The sequence below is a fragment of the Gobio gobio genome (genome assembly GCF_949357685.1).
Source record: "Gobio gobio genome assembly, chromosome: 22".
Classification (NCBI taxonomy): domain Eukaryota; kingdom Metazoa; phylum Chordata; class Actinopteri; order Cypriniformes; family Gobionidae; genus Gobio; species Gobio gobio.
In genome coordinates, this window is record NC_137118.1 from 33,746,525 (window position 1) to 33,773,110 (window position 26,586).

A 26,586-nucleotide genomic window follows, 5' to 3' on the forward strand; every position below is an offset into this window, starting at 1 on the left:
GAAGAATGTCCACTATGGAAGTCGATGGTGTTTGGTTACCCATATTCTTCAAAATACCTTCTTTTGTGTTCAACAGGAGAAAACGACTCCTACAGGATTGGAACAACATGAGGGTGAGTAAATGACAATTTTAACTTTTGGGAGAACTATCCCTTTAATGTTAGAAGCAGAAAGTGCTGAGTTTTGACACACGATTAGTATTTTAAATGATTCTTTAGTCTTGGTTAGGCGGTTAATAACTGATGCAAGTGCAAATACATGCACTTGCAGCAGTTATTAACCACCTAACCATGTTAAACTAAATTTAGTATCTTGCTAAATGCGTTAGCTATGAGGCAAGGGTCGGACTCAGCATAGCAACCCACAGCAGTTGCACAGCCTGATTTATTTAGTTCTGATTGTTGTAAAAAGTACTGATACTTTGGTACCAAGTTACTGAAATATACTGATACTGAAATTTAAAAATGTTATCTCAAAAAGTGCCAAGTAATGATGCATTAATTGTAAATATGCAAATTATATTGTGTAATGTGTTTTGTTGTTCATTGACTTTGACTGATATTTTTGTTTTCAAATAGTTCAACAAAACATAAAATAGTTCCAATATTTTTGCTATGGTATTGACATTGGTAACGAGAACCATTTGCCAAAATGTAGAGCTTATGTTAAAACCTTTGTTGGGGACACAGTTTTAGACCCAGAGACCAGATATGTTGAATGAAGACCAGGAGTCAAGAGTTAGATTAATTAAAGAAATTTACTGAAGAATAGTTTGCAGTTTCATCAGCAGAAGCCAGCGTCAGAGTCTAGTGGAATCGCAGGCCAGACTCTAACTCGCAGAGAATTTTGCCCCACCAGTTATACTGGTTACAAGGACATTGATTACATCAACAATAACAGATGGCCTAAGCCTTAATTCGCTACGGAGACCTAAAAGTCTAAACATTTGTCACACATCTATAGATATGCCGGAATGGCGTAGTTTAGTCGGGATGCTCGTCACAACATCCTATCCAGGAGGGTGAGATTGGCCTCGGACGTCGTAAAGGGCGCCTGCCTGTCGGGAGGGGGTCAGGCCCCGATCAGATAGCTCCAACAAACCTGCACAGAACTTGTAAAGACACACACACACATACAAGCACTAGGGCATCACACTCTAATTAATGTCAGGGGATTATGATTATGCTTATCTAGAGAACACTCAATACCCAAACAACGACTCCGTCATAACTATCGCGAGAGGGAGCCATGCATGGAGGTCAACCCAGAGCATCTGGGGAGACTAGTTTTAATACTACAAAATCATCCTCAAACTAAATATATAAAGGTATGAAATCAGAATTACAATCATCTCTAGATTACATATGAAAGCAGAGAAAGAGATATTTATTTTGATTATCCTTGATTATTCAGGTTATGGATATAATAAAAAGAATAATTGAAAAGGATATGTGTATAAAAGAAGAGACAGGTATCTGACCTGCCGCTTCACCTGCTGCTTCAGTTCCCCCCTTTTAGACCAATGAGTGGTCCCATACCGCACATCTGGTCTACCAGTGAGGTCACTACGGAAGGTCAAGTGGTGACGCATGCTTCCCCAACGGGTCACATTTGTCTCTTCACCTCATCACGGACATGCTGGCCACTAAAAAGACCAGTCCCCGTTTTGAGGCTCTTTACCCCTTCCACTCACAAACAGGGCCCCAATGTTCTTCTTTTCTCAAAACTCCTGATCAACATACTGATAACGTGCTTTCTCTCATTGAGAGGGGAACAGACAATATAGTACAATAGTATTCATACAATTCTTTAAGGTTTCAGTAAAAGGAAATATGAAATAAAATAAAATAAAATGAAAGACAAATCCATATTTAATCTCTGGAAGCCGGGCTAAACGAGCACTCACTGTTGCTGCATTTCCTTGCTGAGGTGTGTGATGCTTCTAAAATCTGAACACATGACTGAAATTTGCAAGGTTAAAGTGACCAGAATGATCTCAGCTGACCCTCGAATGCCAATCTTTAAGGTGTTTCCTGGCTCTCAATTATGCGGTATTTGGTGAGCGGTATAGAGGGGCCAATATTAGGGCAGGGGCTGCTGTGTCCAGTCTTGACCTTGGCCCCTACGAAACACAGCTTCCCCTCCCCACAGTGATGCTGCTGGCCTCACAGACATCTGCCTCACCTCTCATACACACCTCACATAAAAACCCCAATGGCGGTGACCCCCATTGGCTTAGGTTGTCCTCCGCTGGCCAAAAGAAGAGCTTACCCGTCATCGGGGAATCACCTCATGCTCATTGGTCATCGCTTAAGATCTTTGACCCTCAACAGGATCCGATATTCTCTGGAGCTTTTTTGGAAAGTGCATTCAAGAGTCAGCAGAGCCCCGGGTCTGCTTTCAAATGAGTAAAAACATCAGAGACAGGTTAATAATAGTTCCTGATCACACAGTTTTCCTGATACGAGTGTTCTCGTGAGACATCACACACGCCTAGGACAGACCCTCAGTCACCACTCAGAGAGCAAATACAAACTTTAGAAAATATAAAGGAAGAAACAAAATCATACCTAGGGAGGATCATTCCATTCATGATAATAATATAGAAAGATAAATATTGACTGAGTCTTTGATTATAAATTTAATTAAGATATATATATACAATTATATTGGAGAGGCAGTGGATTTTAGAACCCACCCTTTAAGTTTCTACTGAGGCCAAAGTGGGGGTATTAATGGTCTACCAATTTAGGCTGGTTCCTAATTTCCAATTAAAAATAGGATTGTAATTACTTTTTTCAATACCTTTTCAGGTATAAAACTCAATAGTGGCCTGAAATAAAAAATAAAAAGTAAATAAATAAAAACAAACAACAGAATAGTCCATCCAATTGCATTCAGTCTTATATAGCATGCGCCACATCAAAAGAATAGAAAATAAAAGAAAACATTCATATCATCCATCTCATTATTTCCACTTAAAACATAAACTTGTTCCTAATTTTTACTCAAGACCCCTTTTGCTAAATTTACTTTTTCCAACAGACTCATTTTCTCCCCTCATAGCCCACATAACTGTTGATGAACTTATCCATAAAAAGAAAATAGTTAATGTTAAAACCTTTTCATCAAAATGACTTAATTATCAATTCGTATTCCATTCAATAAGTTTGTTCACTCATCTTTATCATCCCAAAAACCAAATTATTAATCACCATGTTATTAGTAAAACATAAATCATTCATCAGGGTTTTCATTAAAGTACCCTTTTTTAATTTTTCTTTTATTCTCAATGTCTTGTTCATTAAAACTCTTCAGGTGTAAGCTCCAAATGACCAAAATCTTAAACCTCTTAATTCATGTCACTTGGTAGTGATACTTCATCAAATCCTCACTAGCCTTATCTTGCCACTTACACCCAAACGTGTCATAACTTTACAAAGAACTTACAGATTTCATCATTTCCCATATTACTTTAAATTTGGACTATAAGTCATCATCAATTTTCTTAAAACTGTTTTAGAATGATTTGTTCATCCATATCACTCATTTATCTCTATATTAACTCTTTACGGGTGTTCCTAAATTCTATTTCACAACATTAATCTTTGGGCTATTTCTCATTATTCTTCTATCAATCTGCAGATGCCACACAATATCGTCATTATGGTTTCTTATCTCTACTGCTCTGCAGAAACCAAAATATTATATTCCTCTTATCTCAATCCCAGTGACACAGAAAGACTTAAAGTCACTTGCTTCTTTAACATTAATTGTGGTTCTCTATATAAATAAAAATATCATTAAAAATTAAAATAAAGTACAAATAAAACTTTTCATTTTTAGAAGTTATCTCTTTGGTCGCCCTCCGGCCTTTCAGAATTTTGAGGGGGTCTCTGGATAATTTAGATAGTGACTTCAGCCAATTTGTCACTTTGTCTCTGCCGTCAAGTCTATAACATTTACGCTTACCATTTTTAATCAATTGACATTATTTAAATTTAAGCCCTCAGTTGAATTTAGACAATGGTTTTAACCCATGATGGACGGCAATCTTTAACTTTATAATTCCACTTGAACTAATCCAGAGAGTAATTCAAATCAACATCATAAATGACAAAAGTCGTCATAACAGACAGAGCTGGATAACAATCCATTTAAAGCTCGTCCCGTGTTCTGGATCATCTTTTCACCAGATTCCTTCAAAATTATCAGTTTCTCTAAAGGTTGTCGTTTACCTTAACCCATCTGTAATGGTCAAATACTTATTCCAGAGGTTAATGACACCCAATTAGGACAGAACAGTTCTAGGAACACATACAACATAAAGTGCAGTCACACCCACACACACATTAAACATTAATTGCTCATTCGCAAATTTTACTTTTAGTGTTTACTCAAATTATTATTTAAACTGAGCTTTTACGTCTGCTCATTATTAATTTGTCTCTACAAAAGTCAGCTGGATTGTTTTGGTTCTGATATCATTTCTTTGTTTTGTTTCAGCTTTAGCAGGGCGATAACAAATTGCACCCTCCCTGCATCCACAAGCAGTCTCTCTCTCGTCTAACCTTTTTAACATTCTTCTAAGACTTTAACTTCAATGTGAAATTCATCTCATACCTTTTTAAACACTGTTTTCCCTAAAACATGTCTTATTATTTTCAAGTGATGCCATGTGCTTTTACTCATCAATATCTTCTATCATCTGTGGCACAGGCTCAGATATCAGCCTTGAGCTGGTTTCGAAAGAGAGAGACTTCTATGTATTCAGTACTGGTACTGCATTTTCATAAACTTTTAACTTGTCAATCTAGCACAGCATAAGACTTGGCTAGAGATCACATTTATCTTCCAATAAACATCAGACTTCACACTATCTCAGCGTAAGACCTGGCTAGAAATTAAAATTGTTTTCAAATAAGCGACAGACATTTTCCTTTTAACTCTATCTTTTGCCATAATTGCGTTTTCAAATAACCATAATTTTATATTTGTCTTTTGCCCAAACAATAAATTTAAACTTCAAACATCTAAATTGAGTCTGAGTTACTCTTCCAATTTTAGCCACAGCACCAGAAATGACATGGTGGGGCAGATTCAGATAAGCGAATTGTTTCATTACAGCTCTGCATGAGCTTATCTCTTGAAACCAAAACATCAGCTTCTAGGGTTTTTTTTTTTTTTAGCTATTAACACCAATTCTCCTACGGTGTTTTTACCAACATCCAGTCAAATAAACTTTATCAGAATTTTTCACGAATCATAGGAACAGTAACATTTATTATACATTTTTATCATTTAAACCCTCTATGTCTCTAATTATATAGTTACTGCCATTCACATTTTATAGTTATGTCGGTATTCTTTTAACCATAGTTTATTTTAAAATTATCATAGATCTTTCCTTTTAAAAGGAATTCCTTAAGACTTCAATTTAATGAACTTACTATTACTATTTCATTATTTTCAATCTGTGCACCTCTGTTTAAATTCCCTCAGTCTGATTCTCAGTCTGTGTCATTGACTATCTGCACCTGCTCTGAGAACAGAGCGCAGGATGGGAGGGGGCAGATAAGAGAGTGTAAATCTCTTCTTTATTTCTTTCTTTTTACTTTGTTTCGTTTACAGAATTTAGCCAGGTGCCCTGATTTGCCACAATTTTGCCACATTATGGGTTCACTGTTACAGTTACGTGCAACATGGCCCTGCTGACCACAATTTAAACACACTCTGTCATTCAGTAACCTGCATGCATCAGTCTGGTCCCCAGTCTCAGGGGCGGTGCCTAAAGCGGCAACCACTTGAACAGACTGAGAAGAGAGCTTGTGATCCAATAAAACATACAATGGCTTGCAATTCATGGCGCTGTCTGCTTTTTCAACAACCTCATTTTTAGTTACCCAATTGCATATCTCAGTTACTTCTGGGATTTGTCCATCAGGGGTTAATGGTACCCCACCCATTTTACAAATCCACGAATAAGTACAAACTGCTAGAAATTTGAATTTTTCTGGTTCTCTCTTTGTTTGTAGCCAGTCAGTTGTTGCTGATTAACTTTCCAGTTGGAATTAAAACCTTTACTGCCCATTTCCTTAATAATTCCTTCAAATTTCTTTGACGTCAGGGCTTCAGAGCAGAGCTGCTTACAGCGTTTGCTATCTTTCGTCTCAAAATCTTTATCTGGACTGATCAAGTTACTGATCATGTCACTCAAATTGTCAGCCATCATTTCAGTCAAAGTTCATACTCACCTGAAATTATACCAGCAGAGATGGAGGCGGCGATCTTTAACCAACACCGCTGTGGCTTCTGCGTGATGAAACTGCAAAGTACACTTATACGAAAAAGTCACATATACTGGTCCATGCCAATTTGGGTCATACTTTACATTTTACTCGGGATCGTTACTGATGCATCCCTGGCAAACAACCCTGAATCTATTTTTATTTTGTTTAACTAATAACTTAATCCCTTACTGCCTGATTTTCTAAATTCGGGGTACCCCTATCTGAACTGGAAGAGATGGAACAGGTTCGCAATGTCCCCTGGACCTTACAAGCTAGTCCAAGACGGTCTCCTGTAGGGGAAGTGATTGCACTATAAAGCCCACTGGGGCCCCCTCTCTTGAGTCCGCTCCTTTGCACTGACTGCTACCGTTACCTATGCTTAAGCGCTCTAACTCCTGGGAAATGTAATCCCTGGAGAAGCGGCACGTAACGACGATCAGCGACTTCTTATACCATTAACTTAGTATAATTATGCCTCACTCTTCACAAGCGGAATGAAGCGAAGTACACTGCTCTCCTTATCCAATCTCTTCCAGTCAGACAGCCCTAACCAAAAAATAACAAAAGCTTACTACCTTGTTTACTTGTTTGCCAGAGGTGTACCAAGGAATGATTGCTCGCGAATCCTCCACCAAAACTGTTGGGGACACAGTTTTAGACCCAGAGACCAGATATGTTGAATGAAGACCAGGAGTCAAGAGTTAGATTAATTAAAGAAATTTACTGAAGAATAGTTTGCAGTTTCATCAGCAGAAGCCAGCGTCAGAGTCTCTAGTGGAATCGCAGGCCAGACTCTAACTCACAGAGAATTTTGCCCCACCAGTTATACTGGTTACAAGGACATTGATTACATCAACAATAACAGATGGCCTAAGCCTTAATTCGCTACGGAGACCTAAAAGTCTAAACATTTGTCACACATGTATAGATATGTCGGGATGCTCGTCACAACATCCTATCCAGGAGGGTGAGATTGGCCTCGGACGTTGTAAAGGGCGCCTGCCTGTCGGGAGGGGGTCAGGCCCCGATCAGATAGCTCCAACAAACCTGCACAGAACTTGTAAAGACACACACACATACAAGCACTAGGGCATCACACTCTAATTAATGTCAGGGGATTATGACCGCTCATCTAGAGAACACTCAATACCCAAACAACGACTCCGTCATAACTATCGCGAGAGGGAGCCATGCATGGAGGTCAACCCAGAGCATCTGGGGAGACTAGTTTTAATACTACAAAATCATCCTCAAACTAAATATATAAAGGTATGAAATCACACAGAATTACAATCATCTCTAGATTACATATGAAAGCAGAGAAAGAGATATTTATTTTGATTATCCTTGATTATTCAGGTTATGGATATAATAAAAAGAATAATTGAAAAGGATATGTGTATAAAAGAAGAGACAGGTATCTGACCTGCCGCTTCACCTGCTGCTTCACCTTATTTTATAGTTACAGTGAGGAAAATAAGTATTTGAACACCCAGCTATTTTGCAAGTTCTCCCACTTAGAAATCATGGAGGGGTCTGAAATTGTCATCGTAGGTGCATGTCCACTATGAGACAATCTAAAAAAAAAAAAAATCAGAAATCACAATGTATGATTTTAACTATTTATTTGTATGATACAGCTGCAAATAAGTATTTGAACACCCGTCTATCAGCTAGAATTCTGACCCTCAAAGACCTGTTAGTCTGCCTTTAAAATGTCCACCTCCACTCCATTTATTATCCTAAATTAGATGCACCTGTTTGAGGTCGTTAGCTGCATAAAGACACCTGTCCACCCCATACAATCAGTAAGAATCCAACTACTAACATGGCCAAGACCAAAGAGCTGTCCAAAGACACTAGAGACAAAATTGTACACCACCACAAGGCTGGAAAGGGCTACGGGGAAATTGCCAAGCAGCTTGGTGAAAAAAGGTCCACTGTTGGAGCAATCATTAGAAAATGGAAGAAGCTAAACATGACTGTCAATCTCCCTCGGACTGGGGCTCCATGCAAGATCTCACCTCGTGGGGTCTCAATGATCCTAAGAAAGGCCAGCCCAGAACTACACGGGAGGAGCTGGTCAATGACCTGAAAAGAGCTGGGACCACCGTTTCCAAGGTTACTGTTGGTAAGACACTAAGACGTCATGGTCCGAAATCATGCATTGCACGGAGGGTTCCCCTGCTTAAACCAGCACATGTCCAGGCCCGTCTTAAGTTTGCCAATGACCATTTGGATTATCCAGAGGAGTCATGGGAGAAAGTCATGTGGTCAGATGAGACCAAAATATAACTTTTTGGTCATAATTCCACTGAACGTGGAAGAATGATGAGTACCATCCCAAGAACACCATCCCTACTGTGAAGCATGGGGGTGGTAGCATCATGCTTTGGGGGTGTTTTTCTGCACATGGGACAGGGTGACTGCACTGTATTAAGGAGAGGAAGACCGGGGCCATGTATTGCGAGATTTTGGGGAAGAACCTCCTTCCCTCAGTTAGAGCATTGAAGATGGGTCTGGCTCTGTAAGAAACATATCAAGGTTCTGGCGTGGCCTAGCCAGTCTCCAGACCTAAACCCAATAGAGAATCTTTGGAGGGAGCTCAAACTCCGTGTTTCTCAGCGATAGGCCAGAAACCTGACTGATCTAGAGAAAATCTGTGTGGAGGAGTGGGCCAATATCCCTCCTGCAGTGTGAGCAAACCTGGTGAAAAACTACAGGAAACGTTTGACCTCTGTAATTGCAAACAAAGGCTACTGTACCAAATATTAACATTGATTTTCTCAGGTGTTCAAATACTTATTTTCCTCACTGTAAGTCATGGCCATGTGCATCTTGTCAGACCAATGGAGAGGGCAATATAGCCTTTTACTGTAGGGTGATCATCAATGATCCTGGTCTTTTATTCCCACTGTAGTTAAATTGAAAATGTCCTGCAAAATGATTGGTGAAAATGAGTGGGAACCCTCTCCCCGGTTTAAGTCCCAGCTGTTTTTCCTTTCTGCGTGGGTTTCCTGAGTGGGTTTGTCCCAGGCCATGTAATGGTGAGGGTTGGGGAAAGACCTGGTGACCTACCTTAGAAAAAAGCATTGTTAAAAAAAATGAATGGACAATCTCTCAAGTAGGGCGATATACGTACACCGGTCAGGCATAACATTATGACGCCTTCCTAATATTGTGTTGGTCCCACTTTTGCTGCATGAACTCCACTAGACCCCTGAACGTGTGCTGTGATCTTGCACCAAGAGGTTAGCAGCAGATCCTTTAAGTCCTCTAAGTTGCGAGGTGGGGCCTCCATGGATCAGACTAGTTTGTTCAGCACATCCCACAGATGCTCGATTGGATTGAGATCTGGGGAATTTGGATGACAAGTCAACACCTCAAACTCGTTGTGCTCCTCAAACCATTCCTGAACCATTTTTAATGTGGCAGGGCACATTATCCTGCTGAAAGAGGCCACAGCCACCAGGCAATACGGTTTCCATGAAAGCGTGTACATGGTCTGCAACAATGCCTAGGTAGGTGGTACGTCCCTATGTAACATCCACATGGATGGGACGACCCAATGATTCCCAGCAGGACATTGCCCAAAGCGTCACACTGCCTCCGCTGGCTTGCCTTCTTCCCATAGTGCATCCTGATGCCATGTATACCCCAGGTAAGCAACGCACACGCACATGGCCATCCACGTGATGTAAAAGGAAAACGTGATTCATCAGACCAGGCCACCAAGTTTCAGGGATTTAGAATGGGAGACAAGCTTAAACCAGCAAACCAATTTAGACCAGTTGAGGACAGGCGGTAACAGTGAGATCAACAAACTGTCACTTTCCACTTTAGTGTGTGTTGGTTAAACCACATTTTGTCCTAAAATAGCTCAAAGGATGAGCTGTGAAACGAAAAAAATCAGCTGTACCAGGAACAGTTTTTCCACATTCGGATATCTTGTTTCAAAAGGGACTAAATGTACCATCATGAAGCAGAAGTGAGTTGCGTATAGTAGTGTCTAGAAGTTTTAGTGGCCCTCCCACCAGGAAACGCATCAGTATGGTGATGTTATCTGTGATGCAAAAAATGATCAGAGAGCAGTCAGACCAACAGCTCCGAGACAGACCCGCAGTTCATACTCAGAGAACATGTATGCTGCAGTGATGGAAAACATTATCTTGCTAGTGCTGGTCACTCTTCTCAGCGTTGTTCAGAATGGTAAGACATTTCGATTTTTTCATTGTATAGTTGAATGATGTTTATGCAGAATGTGTATGTAAATCATCTTTGAACACACTGTGCTGTTTATACATCTAGCAGGAATTAGTCCATAGTGTATCCTACATAAACATGCAAATTCTTTAAAATAAACATAATATCTAATCTCTAATTTATTGACTTCTCCTCTAGTCTTCTTCGCCCTAAAGGTTGAAAAAGAGTGCACAGGTCTTAATTCTAAACAACATTCTACAGCTTTTGAGCGCTTGTCCTGTGCAAAGTGAGTACCACTGATTCAAGTTTCTCCACTTTGTTCATCCACTATAGAATTAGCAATGGCTATAAGCACCAAAAACAGTGTTTTATAAGACTATATATGCAGATGAAGATGAATCCATTTATGAAATAGTGTTGGTGTGGCTTCTTTTGCATAACAGCTCCACATTTTCCTGTTGTCGGTGAAACTAACTTCCTGCTTTATTTACATCATCGTAATGTTGCAAGAGGGTTGCAATGGTCTGTAATTGAAAGCCAATAAATGTACATTTATTTATTTACACACATTTAACATGTATTTAAAAACATTTCTTACATTAAAGTAAATTGGGCTAATGTGGCATAAGGGGGGGAAAGGTCAGAAAAAAACATTTCTGGCCCCAATATGTATTAGGCTACTCTATTTCCTACAAATTAAAAAAAAAATTTGCAGACAAAATGTATTAAGAAGATCTACTTCCAGTGAGACCTATTTTGACAGTTTTTATTTTTTTCAAAATATGCAGGATATATTAAACTGACAGCACTTATTAACAGTTGCATATCTTGGGTTCTGGGATCTGTCTTAATTTAGATGCAATCATAAATGTGTCATTAACCACCACCAGAGAGGAAGTAACTCTTTCACAATATTTCCCAGTGCTGCATGGAATTAAGAACAGACAGCACGTTTTTACATAAGTTTGGTAAAATGAAATACCACCAGCTGCGTGAATGAGTTCACTGAGATTTAAAGTGTTAGTTTCTAAAAATGCCTAAAAGTTATACTTATTATAAATTAACTGCTTCGTAATGATTTATGTTCTTACTGTTTTCTCACAATTTAAGTCGAAACTGCATGGATACATACCCCACATTTCTGGCAGTACTGTGGTGCGCTGGTATCTGCCTCAGCCAAGGTACGTTATTTAATTCATACCAAAACTTTCATCAAAAAAGGAAAAAGAAAAGAAAAAGGGTCACATTTCTTTATCATATAACAAAATTAACACTTAATCACAAGATTTTTTAGATTTAAAAGTCCCGTTGTTATTTTGTCATCAATGTTCACTAAATTGGTGAAAGGATAACACCAAATAAACTGGTTTGCATTTCTCAACTAAGAATCCATGCTATGATCCCATATGCAAATATTTGTCAACATCATAAAAAAATATAATCGCGTTGCTAAACAACCCACGCATACATAATGCTGGTCAGCCCCAATAAAAATTCCTATGACTCAGAAAATTACCTCTACACATAAATTTCTTGGGAGTAGCCAGCTAACAAAAATATGTTCCAAGAATGTTTTAGTAACGTTCCTATTAAGTTAAAAAAGCGTTATTATTGAATGTTCTCTGAATGTTTTTCTTAGTTATGCCAACGTATCATTTTACACACATTATGGGAATGTTTCATAATGTTCAGACAACATTTAAAAGTAACAATAACATTAAATGAATGAACTAAAATGTTTCAGGTAGGGAAAAAAACGAATGATATTTTTGTGTTTTGAGATCATTATTAAATAAATCAATAACTTTGAAAGAAAGTTCTGTTAACGTTACTGGAAGAATGTTTGTTTATAACTTTTTTTCAGGACGTTATCCAAAGTTCGGAGATCGTTCCACGTTAGCTGGTTAGCCCATATAACTATAATAAGAACATTTTCAAAGTCATTTTTATAACGATAAACCATTTTTGTTACAGCTCCAGCTGCCTTTGCTGGCATTCTCTACCTTGTGGTCCGACAGAAGTACTTTGTTGGCTACATGGGGCAGACTTGCCAGAGGTAAGATTTTTTTAAACCTAAAAATCCATAACTGTGAACAAATAAGACATCAATATAATTGTTTTTCTTGTGCTAAAGTTGCATTAAAGATATCAACTGAAAGATTGTAAACTTTTTTTGTTTTTCAAAAAAACTACATGAAACAGACACGTTCTGCATTCCAACATCATTAGCTAATCTGAATACAAATATTATCCATTGAACCATTGCAAATGGGCTGAACTTTAATAAGATCCCTTTGTCAATACAGTTTTAACCCTGGATATCACTTTATACAAACATGTCTATTCACCAAATTTTGTAACCCAACCGTATTTTCACAAACCAGCTGTGTTGACATACTCTTCTTGTATCCCTGACAGCACTCCTGGCTTCCTGTTCGGGAAACGAATACTCTTTTTCCTGTCACTCATGAGTATTGTGGGAATCATAAATCACGTGTTGCTCACCTATGGAGGCAATGACTACAAAGAATACATTCAGACCATCACCAAAGCAGCGTCAACTCTTTTGCTCTTGCCTTGAACTTCCCCTGAGCTGAAACAGTACAGAGTGCAAAGACATCAGTGTAGATTAATTATTTCAGTTAATGGTTTGTCAGTTAGTCAGAGGATGTGGCAAGAAAAGTGTAAACCACTGATCACATTGATAGTCACAAAAGCATTTAATTGCAAAATGTTATATACATATTTTAAACATTTACACAACCAAATACAAAATCCACAAGGCTTTTCAGTACTATCCCAGTATAAGAAATGTTTAAAAGGGGCCATATAATGCATTTAAATTTGTTTTAGTTTATTTTAGTTTTCATGACCATTTTCACACACCTCTCTGAACTTTAGATTTAAAATGCTCTGTTTTTTTTTTTGCTAATGTGCCTTTAAAAGTACCAAGTTTTGCAGGTTTCCTTTTTTCGTGAAGGTTTCCCCTCATTAGAAATAGTTTAACCAAATCAACAGCCTCTTTGCAAAGTCTGCATAACAAAATAATCAATGCGGAAATGTGTCAAAATCAGACTGAAAAGATCAGGGTCCTTGTTAAAAAAGTTTCTTATGATTCTCTGGAAGTACATGCAGAGCAGTATTTGCTTCACACAGCCAGAAACAGCACAAGAAATGTGTAAACTTGGAGGGTAATGCAATGTTTTACTCCGTGTGACATTAGAAAGTTGCAGAATTTTCCAGCTTGTTTTCAATTAACCCAAAAGATAAAGGACAATTTGTAGCCTCATGATATGACCCTTTTAAAGCAATGAATGTACGTACTGTTTTAAAAAGTACTGAGAGTTTGTGAGGATTTATGAAATTGACCTTTCAGCTTCAACAGAATTATAATTAAGATTAAATTCCTATGATCTCCATTTCTTTATGATCTTATGTATTATTGCTAACATGAGCAAAATAAAGTTTTATTTACATTAAAAGCTCTCATGGTCTCTTCATCTGTGGGTTTCATTTCCACAGACTAAGGTTTTCAGTAGATATTTGCTGTCTCACAAAACAATCTCCCACGATAAGAGATATGCAAAATCTAATTTCCAGTCATTTTCTCAATACTATACACCCATCAGAGAGGCCTGCCGAATTATTAAAACACACCTTGAACTGTCGTTTGCTGAAGCCAAACCAGTAGGGAAAGTCAAAAAGGGCATCCGAACGGTACTTGATGGTGAAATGAGTGTCTTTCCAGGTGGGTTTCACCTTTTCTGCATCAACAAGCATTTGAAAGTTCTCACCGACCCATCCCTGTAGTGCAGCACTAACGTCAACCTTAACAAAAAAAGCATTTACTTTTCAGTATTTTTTTTTTCCTTGACAGAAAAATATCATTAAAATTGTACATCATAAACCATTAAAAACAAGTCTTCACATCATAGAGGAACTCACATCAACTTTATAGCTCTCTCCAGCAATAGAGGAAATAGTCAGGTCTAAACCTCTCTCCATCTCCCATCTGATCATTGGGTGGCTGCCATTGATTGCCACCACATAATATCCGAGAGCTATAGACAATAATAAGGGTGAGGTATTTGACTTTACAAATACAGTATTAAGTTTAATGATGCCATCACTGTTAACATTGTGACATACACTGATCAGGCATAACAATATGACCACCTTCCTAATAATGTTTTGGTCCCCCCTTTGCTGCCATAACAGCCCTGACCCGTCAAGGCATGGACTCCACTAGACCCCTGAAGGTGTGCTGTGGTATCTGGCATCAAGATGTTAGCAGCAGATCCTTTAAGTCCTGTAAGTTGCAAGGTGGGGCCTCCATGGATCGGACTTGTTTGTTCAGCACATCCCACAGATGCTCGATTGGATTGAGATCTGGGCAATTTGGAGGCCAAGTCAACACCTCAAACTTGTGCTCCTCAAACCATTCCTGAACCATTTTTGCTTTGTGGCAGAGCGCATTATCCTGCTGAAAAAGGCCACAGTCACCAGGGAATACCATTTCCATGAAAGGGTGTACATGCTCTGCAACAATGCTTAGGTAGGTGGTAAGTGTCAAAGTTCTATCCACATGGATGGCAGGACCCAAGATTTCCCAGCAGAACATTGCCCAAAGCATCACACTTCCTCCGCCGGCTTGCCTTCTTCCCATAGTGCATCCTGGTGCCATGTGTTCCCCGGGTAAGCGTTACCCAGAGTGAAACTCTTGTGGGGTTTCACATGATGTAAAAGAAAACGTGATTCATCAGACCAGGCCACCTTCCATTGCTCCCTGGTTCAGTTCTGATGCTCACGTGCCCACTGTTGGCACTTTCAGCGGTGGACAGGGGTCAGCATGGGCACCCTGACAGGTCTGCGGCTATGCAACCCTATACGCAAAAAAATGGTGTTGCACTGTGTATTCTCACACCTTTCTATCCGAACCAGCATTAACTTCTTGACCCTGACCCTTGACCATGGTCCTGTGTCGACGGTTCACCACTTTTCCTTCCTTAGACCACTTTTGATAGATACTGACCACTGCAGACCGGGAACACCCCACAAGAGTTTCACTCTGACCCAGTCGTCCAGCCATCACAATTTGGCCTTTGTCAAACTCGCTCAAATCCTTATGCTTGCCCATTTTTCCTTCTTCTAACACATCATCTTTGACGACAAAATGTTCACTTGCAGCCTAATATATCCCACATCTACCTGTCAACATCGATGGAACTGAGGTAGAACGAGTCTCCAGCTTTAAGTTCCTGGGAGTTCACATCTCTGAGGATCTGACATGGCAGCAGAATACTTCAGCCCTGGTTAAAAAAGCACAACAGCGCCTGTACTTCTTGAGAAGTCTCAAGAAATCTCATTTGTCCCCGGGGATTTTAACAAGCTTCTACCGCTGCATCATTGAGAGCATCCTGACCAACTCCATCACTGTATGGTATGGAGGCTCAACTGTGAAGGAACGAAAAGCCCTGCAAAGGGTGGTCAAAACCGCCCAACGCATCACTGGCACCCAACTACCTGCCATTGAACACCTTCACCACAGCAGATGTCTGCGCAGAGCTCACAATATTATCAAAGACTCTGCACATCCCAGTCACAAACTGTTTAACCTTCTTCCATCACGAAGGAGATACAGGAACTTGCGCACCAGAACCAGCAGGTTCAGGGACAGCTTTTTTCCGTCCACCATCACACTACTGAACTCTACACTACACCGCTAATCACTCCAAAACAAAACACAAAAAACACTGTAGATAACCTCTCTACTATACATGTACATATTTTATTTTTATTTACTTTACATATGTTTACATTTTTATCTTGCTGTAAATATGCTATATATTTAGGCTACATTTTGCACTTCTGGTAGATGCCAAACTGCATTTCGTTGCTGTGTACCTGTACTATGCAATGACAATAAAGTTGTATCTATCTATCTATCTATCTATCTAACGGGTGCCGGGATGAAGAGATAATCAGTGGTCATAATGTTAAGCCTAATCGGTGTATAGCTATATTGCATTTCCTGTTGACTAATTTTTACCACTTTAGTGATTGTTATTATCCTATTATTTAATTGCCACTGTCACCTTTGGCTTGGCTTGCTCAGTTGGGGACACTAAATTTTCAACTAAATATCCAAATAAATCTAACTAGTAAACTAAATTAACCATATAAATTAAATAACTGATCTAATGCCCACATTGTCACTGTATGATAATTGAAATGAGCAGGATGACATCACCGTTTTCTCGGGAGCGGCTGTGCGGCCGAATAAAATAAAAATCTGTTGCATTATTTTCCTGTTTAACACTGTGAAGCTGCTTTGAAACAATCTGCATTGTAAAAAGCGCTATATAAATAAAGTTGACTTGACTTGATTATCAATGACACCATAAATATCTGTTTCAAGTAGCTAGATATTAAAGTAGAAACCCTTGATGTTTTTTTAAGTTAAAGGTAGGGTAGGCAATTCTGGTTGAAACTCTCTTCACATCCTGATAGCAATCAATAATAGAAGTGGTCTAAATATTAAAATAAGTACATGTAGACTTCTGTGGAAGTCTCAGGACCAAAACATTTTGTCCATTGCATTCGGTATGCTTTGCAAACTACTGTGTGCGTTCATGTGTTTTGAATGAGGAGTGGCTTTGGAGACGCTCTGAAGGGAGGGTGGGATCTATGCTTTCCAAACTAACGTTAGTTTGCTATTGCTAGCCGCTCCGAGATTGCCTACCTTAGCTTTATTTCTGAGTTAAGACACAATCAAAGACTTCCACTGTGTGAAATAATATTAATAATAAGAATAAATCATACCTGGAACATCTCTGATTCTCTTTTCTTCGACCGCTGTATTGGTGCATGCAGACACCAGTATGTATATTGTCTTTGAAGTTAGTTGCCGTCTCAAATCTGTGTACTCTCCCAAAGTACGTACTGTGATTTCCCTAAAATGGTCATGAAGAGTTACAAAAAGCAAGCTATCTAAACATGTATATTATCATATGACGTTATTTGAATCCACTTACCTTCCTGGAGAATTACAGAAAATTACTTTCCCCTGGCTAGACTGGATTTCATCGATGAACATGCAGCTGTTCTCCTGATCCCACTTCACGACTGTGCAGCCCGCGCGACGCTCGGCGGTGAATCCACGAGGAGGGCTGTTTAAAAACGACTCTAGCTCTATTACGTCCATAACAAAACGCGAAATTTTGTTTTTCCGCATATTATTTCTTTTTTAACTTCTTGAGGACAGACCCGAGTGGTCGTCCAGCTCATGACGCTTCGCTTTGGTTGTGGTGGGCGTGTAGCTGTTTTATGAATCTGTGTGGGCATCAAAAGCACTTGAGTGTTGAGTCATTCAGGACGGAATAGTTAAACATTGTGACGGGAAGTCTTGAGTTTTATCATCACATTTCATACTGATATATAGCGGGGTTAATTGACCCATTCCTCTTAAAAAGCAAACAAAGTTTTAAATCATGGAACATTTTGTGATTTAGAATATCTTTCCTATTAGTCACTCAGTTTACACTTCAGGGGATTAAAAAAAAAAAAGTTTAGCTTCGGAATATTTAATTCATTCCACTTTCCCCAGCAGGAAAAAACAGCTTAAACCAGTCTAGAACGCTTTGCAGACTTGGCTGATCTGTGGATGTTTTTAGAGAGGAATAATAGGCATACAGCTTTACACACCGCCGTTTGGCCAGGCTGGAACCACCCTCCACAAAGCATATTGATAGTTGTTTGATAGTTTTACATTTGCAATACAAAAATCCCCATATTTTATTTTATTTTATTTTAATTTTTTTCCCCTCCCAGTTGTTCAGATAAAGGCATCTAAACCACGTTTTAAAATGGTTAATGTATTTTAAACTACATTTTTTAAAATGATCAATAAGTACATTACCATTCAAAGTTTGGGGTCAGTACACACAAAACAAAACAATTTAGCAAATATGCATTGAACCGATCAAATGTTACATTCAAGACATTTATAATGTTACAAAAGCACAAATGTTTTCATAATTGATAATAATAATATAAGTCTTGAGTATCAATCTGAATATTAGATTGACTTCTGAAGGATCCTATTACTATGACTGGAGTAACGATGCTGAAAATTCATCTTTGCATCACATTAAAATAGAAAAAAGTCATTTCAAATTGTAATTTTTCACAATATAACAGTTTTTACTGTATCTTTTTAATTAAATAAATGCAGCCCTTGTGAGCATATGACTTCTTACCAACTTCTTTGGACTTCGTACCAACACTAACGAACAGTAGTGCATACGTATGTAGATTTCTATGATAAATCTTAACATGAAGTCATAAAAATGCACAGCCAAGCCAACAGCACCTTTATAAACTTTTTTTATCAGTTCAAAAAACAACTATAAGGTTACCTTATCTTTTAAAAATAATTCTGAAGATGTAAAAATCGAAGTCAAATGCAAACAAGACAAGTAACAAAGAGAAGTAAAAAATTTATTGCAGTATTTGCTCCTCCACACATGCTGGGGTTCCCTTGTCCCGCTGTGGGGTGTAGAGACCCAAACCCTGACCCAGTACATCAAAATCTACATTTACAAAAAAAACTCCCTTCCATGTCGGCAACAGATACTGCATGCTCTGCTTTAACTGAATAAATTATGTCCAGGAGACTCCATTTTACAGCACAAAAGAAGTAAAACATAAAGCAGAGGAGATGTTTAAAAGTTTATTTCCCTGGAAACTGAGCTAAGCTAAAGAAATCCATCCGGTGCTAGGTTAAACTCCAAGGTCACTTTATTAAGAACATCAACAGACTAATTTCCAACATTCACTTTAGGTTTATTTCTTTAAACAGATTTTTTTTGTCAGAGATATAAACATTTTTTGTTTCTGTTTTGTGTTAAACTATGATACAGTGGAGGGGGGAAAAATTCAAACAACCAAGTTGCTGCAGAACAGCGAAGGAGCTCCATTTCGTTCTTTTCCGTTTAACTTAAAGATGTACAGGATTCACATCTACATTTTCCAAACAGACCACACTTTTAAAATCCCTCCGTCGTTCCTTATATCCACTAGTTCCGCACTGGATCTTAAAACCTGTGAGTCTGTAGTACTTTTATCTCCAACTTAAGTTTACAAAACGTTGAATCCTGATGAAGTTTGGCTGCTGAGAGTTTGTTGGGTGCAACAGTTCCAGAGTTATTACAGATTTAATTAGCTGGAAGTTCCTTCCTTGGCTGCGTACAGTGAACGTAAAGTCTGCACTACTTTGTTGGTCAGTTTGTGCGCGCTCGTCAAGGCAATTTTCTTGTAAATAATGTCAGACTCCTTTATAGTGTCCACCCAAGGCACCAGTTTACGTCCGTCACGTTTCTTGGCCTCCGCCCAGGTACCAGAGTACGATCCGGCCATCCAGCGAACGCTGTAGCCTGTGCTTGTCTTCTGAATAACACGTGCTATCTGCGGCCGGTCCTTATACTTGGGGCAGCAGATAGCGATGACGTCCCTGGCTTCCACGGTGGCGTTCATGCGTTCACGACCTGATGCCTCTGCGGAATCACCACCTCTCCTGGATTTCCGTGACGACTAGAAGAGAACAAACAAATGGCATTTTAAAGTGACGCAACACCGAGATGAAAGACATCGACAGTCAAATAAAAAGCTTTCTTACCCCAGGAGCCTTTTCGTCTGCATCACTGTCGTCATCGTACGAGTCAGCAGCGTTATTCTTGGGGCTGGAGCCTCCTAGTAGAGAAGTGATGGCTTTATTTCTTGCGTGAGCACTGGCCTCCCCCTCCTCATCTTCCTCATCTGGGTCCAAGTGTTCCATCAGTACTTTAAACTGGAGGGGAAACCAGTTAGAGATGGTAAGTTAATAAAACAAAACAATTCAACAAGCTGTTAGTCAATCATTACTAAAAAAATATTTTTGATTCATACTGTGTATTAAATGTTATGCTAGTATTATAGCATTTATTTATATTAGCTTTTTTATATATATTTTTAGTCATTTTGTTATGTGCTTATCATTTTTTATTAGTTTTTTTTGTATATTATTTATTTCAACTTTATTTTCTTTTTTTTATTTAAATGCCAATAAATATTTCTAATCTTCATTTTACTAAGTTTTCAAGTTTAAGTTTTTCCATCTAATATTATTTCATCTAAAATATTTTATTTTATTTCAGCTTGATTTCAATTTGCGAAAATTATTTTTAATAGTTTTTGTTAATATCAACACTAGTTTTAAATGTTGGCAAATTTATATACTGGTATATAAAAATACATAAGTCATATTTTGATATTATGCATATATACAATTATTATTCCTCGTCTTTTATATGAAAACATTCAATTTAAGCCACTTTAAAAAATAAATAAATAAATTGAGATGGTCAAAAAGACTGAAAAAATATTGGCAATAATAAACAACATTTTTTAAAGGGGTCATGAATTGAGAAATCAACTTTCCCTTGAGCTTTTGATATACAAAAGGTCATTGTAATATAAGAATATCCTTTAAGTTTCAGAGCTGAAAACTTCCTTGTTAGTGTAAAGAAAAGCTTTTATTGACAGCTGGCTCAGCCAACGATCGATCTGCGAATGTTCTTCCCTGTGACGTCAAAGTGCAGTGAAAAGACCAATGCCTAATTCTTTAGCCCCGCCCACTGACTCGCGCATGTAATGACATGACGTGATAAATAACAGGCCTACGTGGAGCTAAACCGGATCGAACAATAAAGCATGTTTCAAGCATGCCATAAGCTTCCTTTGGCATCCAATTAGCAATGCATGGTTGAACTTTGTTTTTAATGAAGATCCAGCTCACGTGGGTAAAGACATTGCATTTGTTCTCTTCATTTCATTGTGGATTTGTTTGTAAACAAAAGACTGGATTTTCAGACAGGATGAGATAAAAAAAAAGAAGCTATGCTGTGCCTTCTGGATCTGACAGGAATGATGCAACAATTATGGAAGTAAAATTTATTTTTATATATGTGATAGTATTGCATTGTTACGTTTGATATCTACTGATTATGTACGTGTCTAACTAAACATAACTTCCAGGCTGTCACAGGCTGGAGTATCCTTTGTATTTAAGGTGTTGTTGGTTCATTGTGCTGCGATTCGTGATAAGATTTGGATATGTATGGGCCATGCATCGAACACATTTTAAAAATCTTAAATATTGAAATAACATTCCTTTCTTGATGTGCGTTGTTCACTCTCTGGACTGGTAATTTGAAGGAAAAATAATAAATCACAGAAGTTTTGAATGTGCTGATTTGTCTGAGGTAAAGTTTTGCTGATGCACGTACTGGCTTGTGGGTGCGCGCACGTGTGTGTGTGTGTTACATGCACAGTTCGCGGTTATATCCACTGATTGGCCCGGCCAAGTAATAAAAAATAACATTCAAACAAACACAAAAGTTTGTTTGATAAAAAAAAAATTGTGAGCCTTCTGGGCAAATCTTTCCGGTTGCCGTTTCTCCACATTGGAAGTTTTCAAAACAATTCCTCACGTGTAATGACGGGGGAGCCGAAGCTCACTATAATATGCAAAACTGTTATCCAATCATAGCAGTTTGCTATGTTTACTTCCAAGTCTTCAATGCAGCACGCCCATAAAAATGCCAGGAGCTAGGCTCAAAACCAGGGTAGAAAATAGCCTATTTACTTATTCATTATGTTTTTGAATGTAAAAACCATGTGAAAGTCATAAGTTGACCTCAGACAACAGTCTAACAAAATTTAAAAAGCCAGTTCATGACCCCTTTAAAAACACCACAAAAATAAACAAATAAATAAAACAACATTGCGACAATCATTTAGCTGCACCTAAACAAGCACTTCATTATGAGACAAAATACAAATCAAAAGAGGAAAATCTGAATGTTTACATCTAAATACTGTCTGACGACTCTCCTCTTGACATCGTAAGAAAGATCTGCATTGGACAGGCTGTTCGTCAGGTAGTCCAATGTCTGCCGTGGGTTGAAATGCACATTGGCCTTCCTGTTTACAGCCTTGTCATAAACTTTTGCAGATTCTGTAGGCGAGTACTTCAGAATTTTACTGCAGGAAGAGGAAAAAAGCATTCGTTATGAAGCCAGTGATTATTAACATTTTAGCTGTTTCCAGACCAGAAGGCATTTGGTCTAGCTGTTAAAGCTCACCTATCAGAGAAGCCGTAGAGGTTCTTAAGGTGCTGCTTGAGCATCAGGAGCAGCAGGATGCCCTGAGAGGCATTGGCAAAGTCCAATAAAGGATTGGGATTGTCAGGAAGACGCAGCATCACCTTGTCTACATCCTCTAAGTCGAGGTCTGAATCAGAGTCTGAGTTCACTGCAGCAGCTCGCTTGGTTTTCTTGGGCCGACGAATGACTTCATCATCACTGCTGTCGCTATTACTGCTGCTTTCCCTGCTACTCTCATCCTCTTCCTCAGAGCCATATTTTTTCCCTCTCTTTTTCTTCTTTTCCCGTGGTCTTGGCTCTTTCAGCAAAGACTACAATACAAGAAAAGTTTGTTAGAAAAATGTCAGCTCTCATAAAAAATAGGCCAAGAAAATCAGAAGAAGTCAGAGAGAAAGATGCAGTAACCCTGTTACCAAAATCTAAATACAATTTAAAACCTCTGTTGTTATTGTTAACAAAAACTAAAACTATTCAGTATCAGTATGGTTTTATTTCAAGCCATGTCAGAATCTGCGGCTATCTTCATGGCAAAAACTGAATTACAAAAATACAAGAGTTACATATATACAATAAAAAATTAAAACCAAAAAAAAACGAAAACAATACAGCAATTTATATCATAAAAGATTTTTAACATTAACATGATACAAATTTTAAAACCTTTTCTAGTAAACTCTTACTAAATAAGTCCTTAAGTGAGCTTTTAAATCTATTAAAAATAATTGAATCATGCTAATTGAAATGAAGCTAAAATAAAAATAAAATATAAAAATATATAGAAAACTTAGACATAAATGTACTAAAATTATTAAAGCTAACACTGAAATAAAATCACTAAAATTAAAATTTAAATATTATTAAATTAATAAATACTAAAATTTGTATTAGTTATTTTATTATTTATTAGTGGGTGCAGGACACAAAATTAGTAAATAAAAAAAAATATTTTCTTTAATATGAATTTATCAATTCAAAATTGTAAAATGTCATTATGATTTTAAATTTCAAGATTCAATTAAACCGTTTTATAGGGAAGGATGATTTGCAGGAATATGAATATAGGAATAAGAATATGTATTAAAACCAACCCTACTTTTCATGTCATAATAACTATATCCATCTAATATGAGAGTTACGGTAAAAGGATAGAAATTCAACAGATTGAGTGGTTCAGAACCCCGCACCTCTTTGAAAGACTGAAGCAGGTTGCTGCCGGACACAGACAGAGTGATGTCTACGTGGTGCATAATGAACAGCGGCTCTTCCTGACTCTGATAGGGGAAGCAGGCGAGATTGTCTGCGATAAATAACAGCATGTTCACGTCCGACTTCTGCATGAGAAGAAAACAAAATAGCATTATTAAAGGCCTCCAAAACACACATCACTCAAAAAGGCTAACCGCTATAGGGTAACTGTAGTTACAGATGATATTACAAAAGAAAACACACAACAGAGTAACATGATGCAAAACATTAAAAAGGGTCACTAACCGCATTGTCGTCAAACAGGTTGAGCAGTGAGATGAGGAAAGCCCTGCGGTGTTGCCTGTTTCCACGCACCATGGTGTAGAGGTGGGAACAAAGAGCCGTGTTGATCTCATCCTGTCGGAAACCTCTAATTACAGTGTCCTTTGAACCCACGATGGCTTGCTGCACCTGATAGGACATCTTCATCCCTGCCACAGCCTTCATCTGTTTAGGTAGCACATACAGCCAGTGTTATTATAGTAGGATATAAAATATTTATTTCTCGATTTTAATCCATTCTCAGTTTTATGAACCGATATCGATTCTTAAATCCCAAGAGTCAATCTTTTAGTCTATGCTGTTTTCAGTTGATAAATTAATAGAACATTCATCATTCACAGCGCGCCTCCCATACAATAAATCACAATAAGCTTTGTGCTTTGTTACTTTTGATATGAAACAAAGTCTCAGATTTTAAATGTGGACCCTTTTATTATGAAACTCAAAGAATAAATGCTGTTTTGGCGCTGTTTAAAGTGACATGACGGGTCACTGTAGCGCCTCAGTTCAAGCGGCACGTGAACTGATCAACTTTTCTGCTTTACTACTAGTTACAGCACAAAATAAACATGAATGAACATAAGTTGTTGAAAGATACAATCAAACGAACCAAAATCCATATCATGTCTAATGTAATCGCTCGATCAGTGTTTCAACTGTGGAAAGATTGTGAACAATGTCATGTCACATTTACAAGTCAAATAGAAAAAATATTGCTAAATATGAGCATTTTGCTAAATTTATGCACCATATTACATATTCAAAATATTTCAATGCAATATTTCTTCAATATTTAATGCATGTTTAAATAAATCCATTAAGCTATAACAGCCATCATTTAAATGTTCATATTTCAAAAAATTAAATGGAGTAGAAATATAAAAGCAATTATTGTTAATACAAATCAAGTTATTTTGAACCTTCAATAGTAATGTTGTACCAACTGACTCCCTGTACAGTTTACGGCATTAGTTGAGATAGTTTTTCCTTCCGAAAATTTGCCATTTACTGAACCTGATATAAATCCAAATTAATCGAATAGCAAGCTTGTGAAAAGAAACCGAATCAAATCATGAAATTTGTGTCAATACCCAGCCCTATATTTTAGCATCACTGAAATGCCATTTAAGTTTTTATAATTTTTTATTTGTATCTTTTTTCCATTTTTATTTTAACATTGGTCGAAGTTTTAGTAACTGTGTTTTTATTTGTTTTTTGGTGCTCTTTGGTCAAAATTTTATGTTTCTATTTATTTTTTACTTTTATGGAAATGGTATGAGGCTTGGTATGTAAACACACACAAAAAAATGTGGACATGAGTTGAAAAGGTTAAATGATCCTAAAAAAGTCAAACTTGTACTTCTTCGCAGTGAAAAATGACTGGCATAGTAAAGGGAATTTAAAAAGAATGAAAACAAAAGAGATTTTTTGTGCGGCATCTACAAATCAGCCACAATGCATAAAAAAATACAGCAATGAAGGGAATGACTGAAAAAAAATATTGATTATTGAATATATGGATTAATTGTATTGTAAAAATTATGGAAACAACTGGATCATAATTATTGCATAAATAATGCTTTAAATTAAAATTATTATTGAAAAATATATTACATTGCTTTTACTGGAAAAAAAAGGTAACATTTGAGGTGTTTGGCCACTTTTGACTGGGAGGAGTATGATTGTGTGACCCCAAAAAGGGTTAGTTCACCCAAAAATTTAAATTCTGTCATTAATTACTCACCCTCATGTCGTCCTCACTTCGTTCATCTTCGGAACACAAATAAAGATAGTTTTGATGAAATCCTCTCTGACCCCTCCATAGACAGCCATTTAATTAACACTTTGAAGGCCCAGAAAGGTTAGCCTGGATGCCAGCCGAACTTAGCCCCGCCCACAACATTTTTACTCGGGCAGTTCGGTCTGGACTTGATCGGTAGAGAAATAATTATGCCCGAACAGAAACTGTTCGGACCAATGAAATTGTCAGGGCGGGCTTTAGACGATGATGGACAGATGATAAACAGTAACGTAATCATCCACGTCATCAAAGCCGCTTGGGTTGAATTCGTTCTAATCCTAAACGGAGAACTTGTTCGTATATGCATTCACCTTCACTATTTCTCTCAGAAATGATGATCGTGTTGGTAAGTACTCTGTGTATCCTTAAATTCTTTTTTTACAACACCAGCAAAGATCGTTTACACTCATCTTTTTCTTCTAACGTTAGGCTACTTATTCCAGCGTGCGTGCAGACAGGGTTGCCAAGTTTTTACAACAAAACCCGCCCAATTGCTAATGTTCCTCAAAACTAGCCAAAAATAAGCCCAATAGCTTTCCAGGGGGGGGTTCTCCGGGAAAAA

General features: G+C 37.8%; 3 protein-coding genes across 4 annotated transcripts in view; 1 reads left to right on the top strand and 2 right to left on the bottom strand.

Annotated features, from left to right (window-relative positions):
• The first annotated feature begins 10,351 nt into the window (after positions 1–10,351).
• Positions 10,352–13,971, top strand: alox5ap (arachidonate 5-lipoxygenase-activating protein). Its single transcript, XM_079805407.1, has 5 exons — positions 10,352–10,499; positions 10,692–10,779; positions 11,604–11,674; positions 12,468–12,549; positions 12,912–13,971. The coding sequence occupies exons 1-5, from the start codon at positions 10,430–10,432 to the stop codon at positions 13,072–13,074; spliced, it is 474 nt and encodes a 157-aa protein (XP_079661533.1). The 5' UTR covers positions 10,352–10,429; the 3' UTR covers positions 13,075–13,971.
• medag (mesenteric estrogen dependent adipogenesis) lies at positions 13,191–17,802 on the bottom strand. The gene is made up of 4 exons (XM_079805400.1): positions 17,528–17,802; positions 17,316–17,446; positions 14,439–14,554; positions 13,191–14,321 (listed from the first exon to the last, which is right to left on the bottom strand). Exons 1-4 carry the CDS (start codon positions 17,725–17,727, stop codon positions 14,094–14,096), a joined length of 675 nt encoding a protein of 224 aa, XP_079661526.1. The 5' UTR covers positions 17,728–17,802; the 3' UTR covers positions 13,191–14,093.
• A 1,170-nt stretch (positions 17,803–18,972) lies between these two features.
• nipblb (NIPBL cohesin loading factor b) overlaps positions 18,973–26,586 on the bottom strand; it is a 56,712-nt gene continuing 49,098 nt past the window's right edge. For both annotated transcript variants that reach the window (XM_079805389.1, XM_079805388.1), the window contains exons 42-47: positions 24,188–24,388; positions 23,881–24,027; positions 22,676–23,007; positions 22,400–22,574; positions 20,170–20,340; positions 18,973–20,084 (exon numbers count right to left, since the gene is read on the bottom strand). In XM_079805389.1, the coding sequence (XP_079661515.1) occupies positions 19,713–20,084; positions 20,170–20,340; positions 22,400–22,574; positions 22,676–23,007; positions 23,881–24,027; positions 24,188–24,388 (1,398 nt within the window). In that variant the 3' untranslated portion in view covers positions 18,973–19,712. The remainder of the gene's footprint in view (positions 20,085–20,169; positions 20,341–22,399; positions 22,575–22,675; positions 23,008–23,880; positions 24,028–24,187; positions 24,389–26,586) is intronic.

Coding starts and splice junctions, on each gene's coding strand:
- alox5ap (XM_079805407.1), top strand. CDS start 10,430: ATGTATGCTGCAGTGATGGAAAACATTATCTTGCTAGTGCTGGTCACT. Junction 10,500..10,691: donor TCTCAGCGTTGTTCAGAATG/GTAAGACATTTC, acceptor CTTCTCCTCTAG/TCTTCTTCGCCCTAAAGGTT. Junction 11,675..12,467: donor TGGTATCTGCCTCAGCCAAG/GTACGTTATTTA, acceptor TTTTTGTTACAG/CTCCAGCTGCCTTTGCTGGC.
- medag (XM_079805400.1), bottom strand. CDS start 17,727: ATGCGGAAAAACAAAATTTCGCGTTTTGTTATGGACGTAATAGAGCTA. Junction 17,447..17,527: donor TTCTGTAATTCTCCAGGAAG/GTAAGTGGATTC, acceptor TGACCATTTTAG/GGAAATCACAGTACGTACTT. Junction 14,322..14,438: donor GAGAGAGCTATAAAGTTGAT/GTGAGTTCCTCT, acceptor TTTTTTGTTAAG/GTTGACGTTAGTGCTGCACT.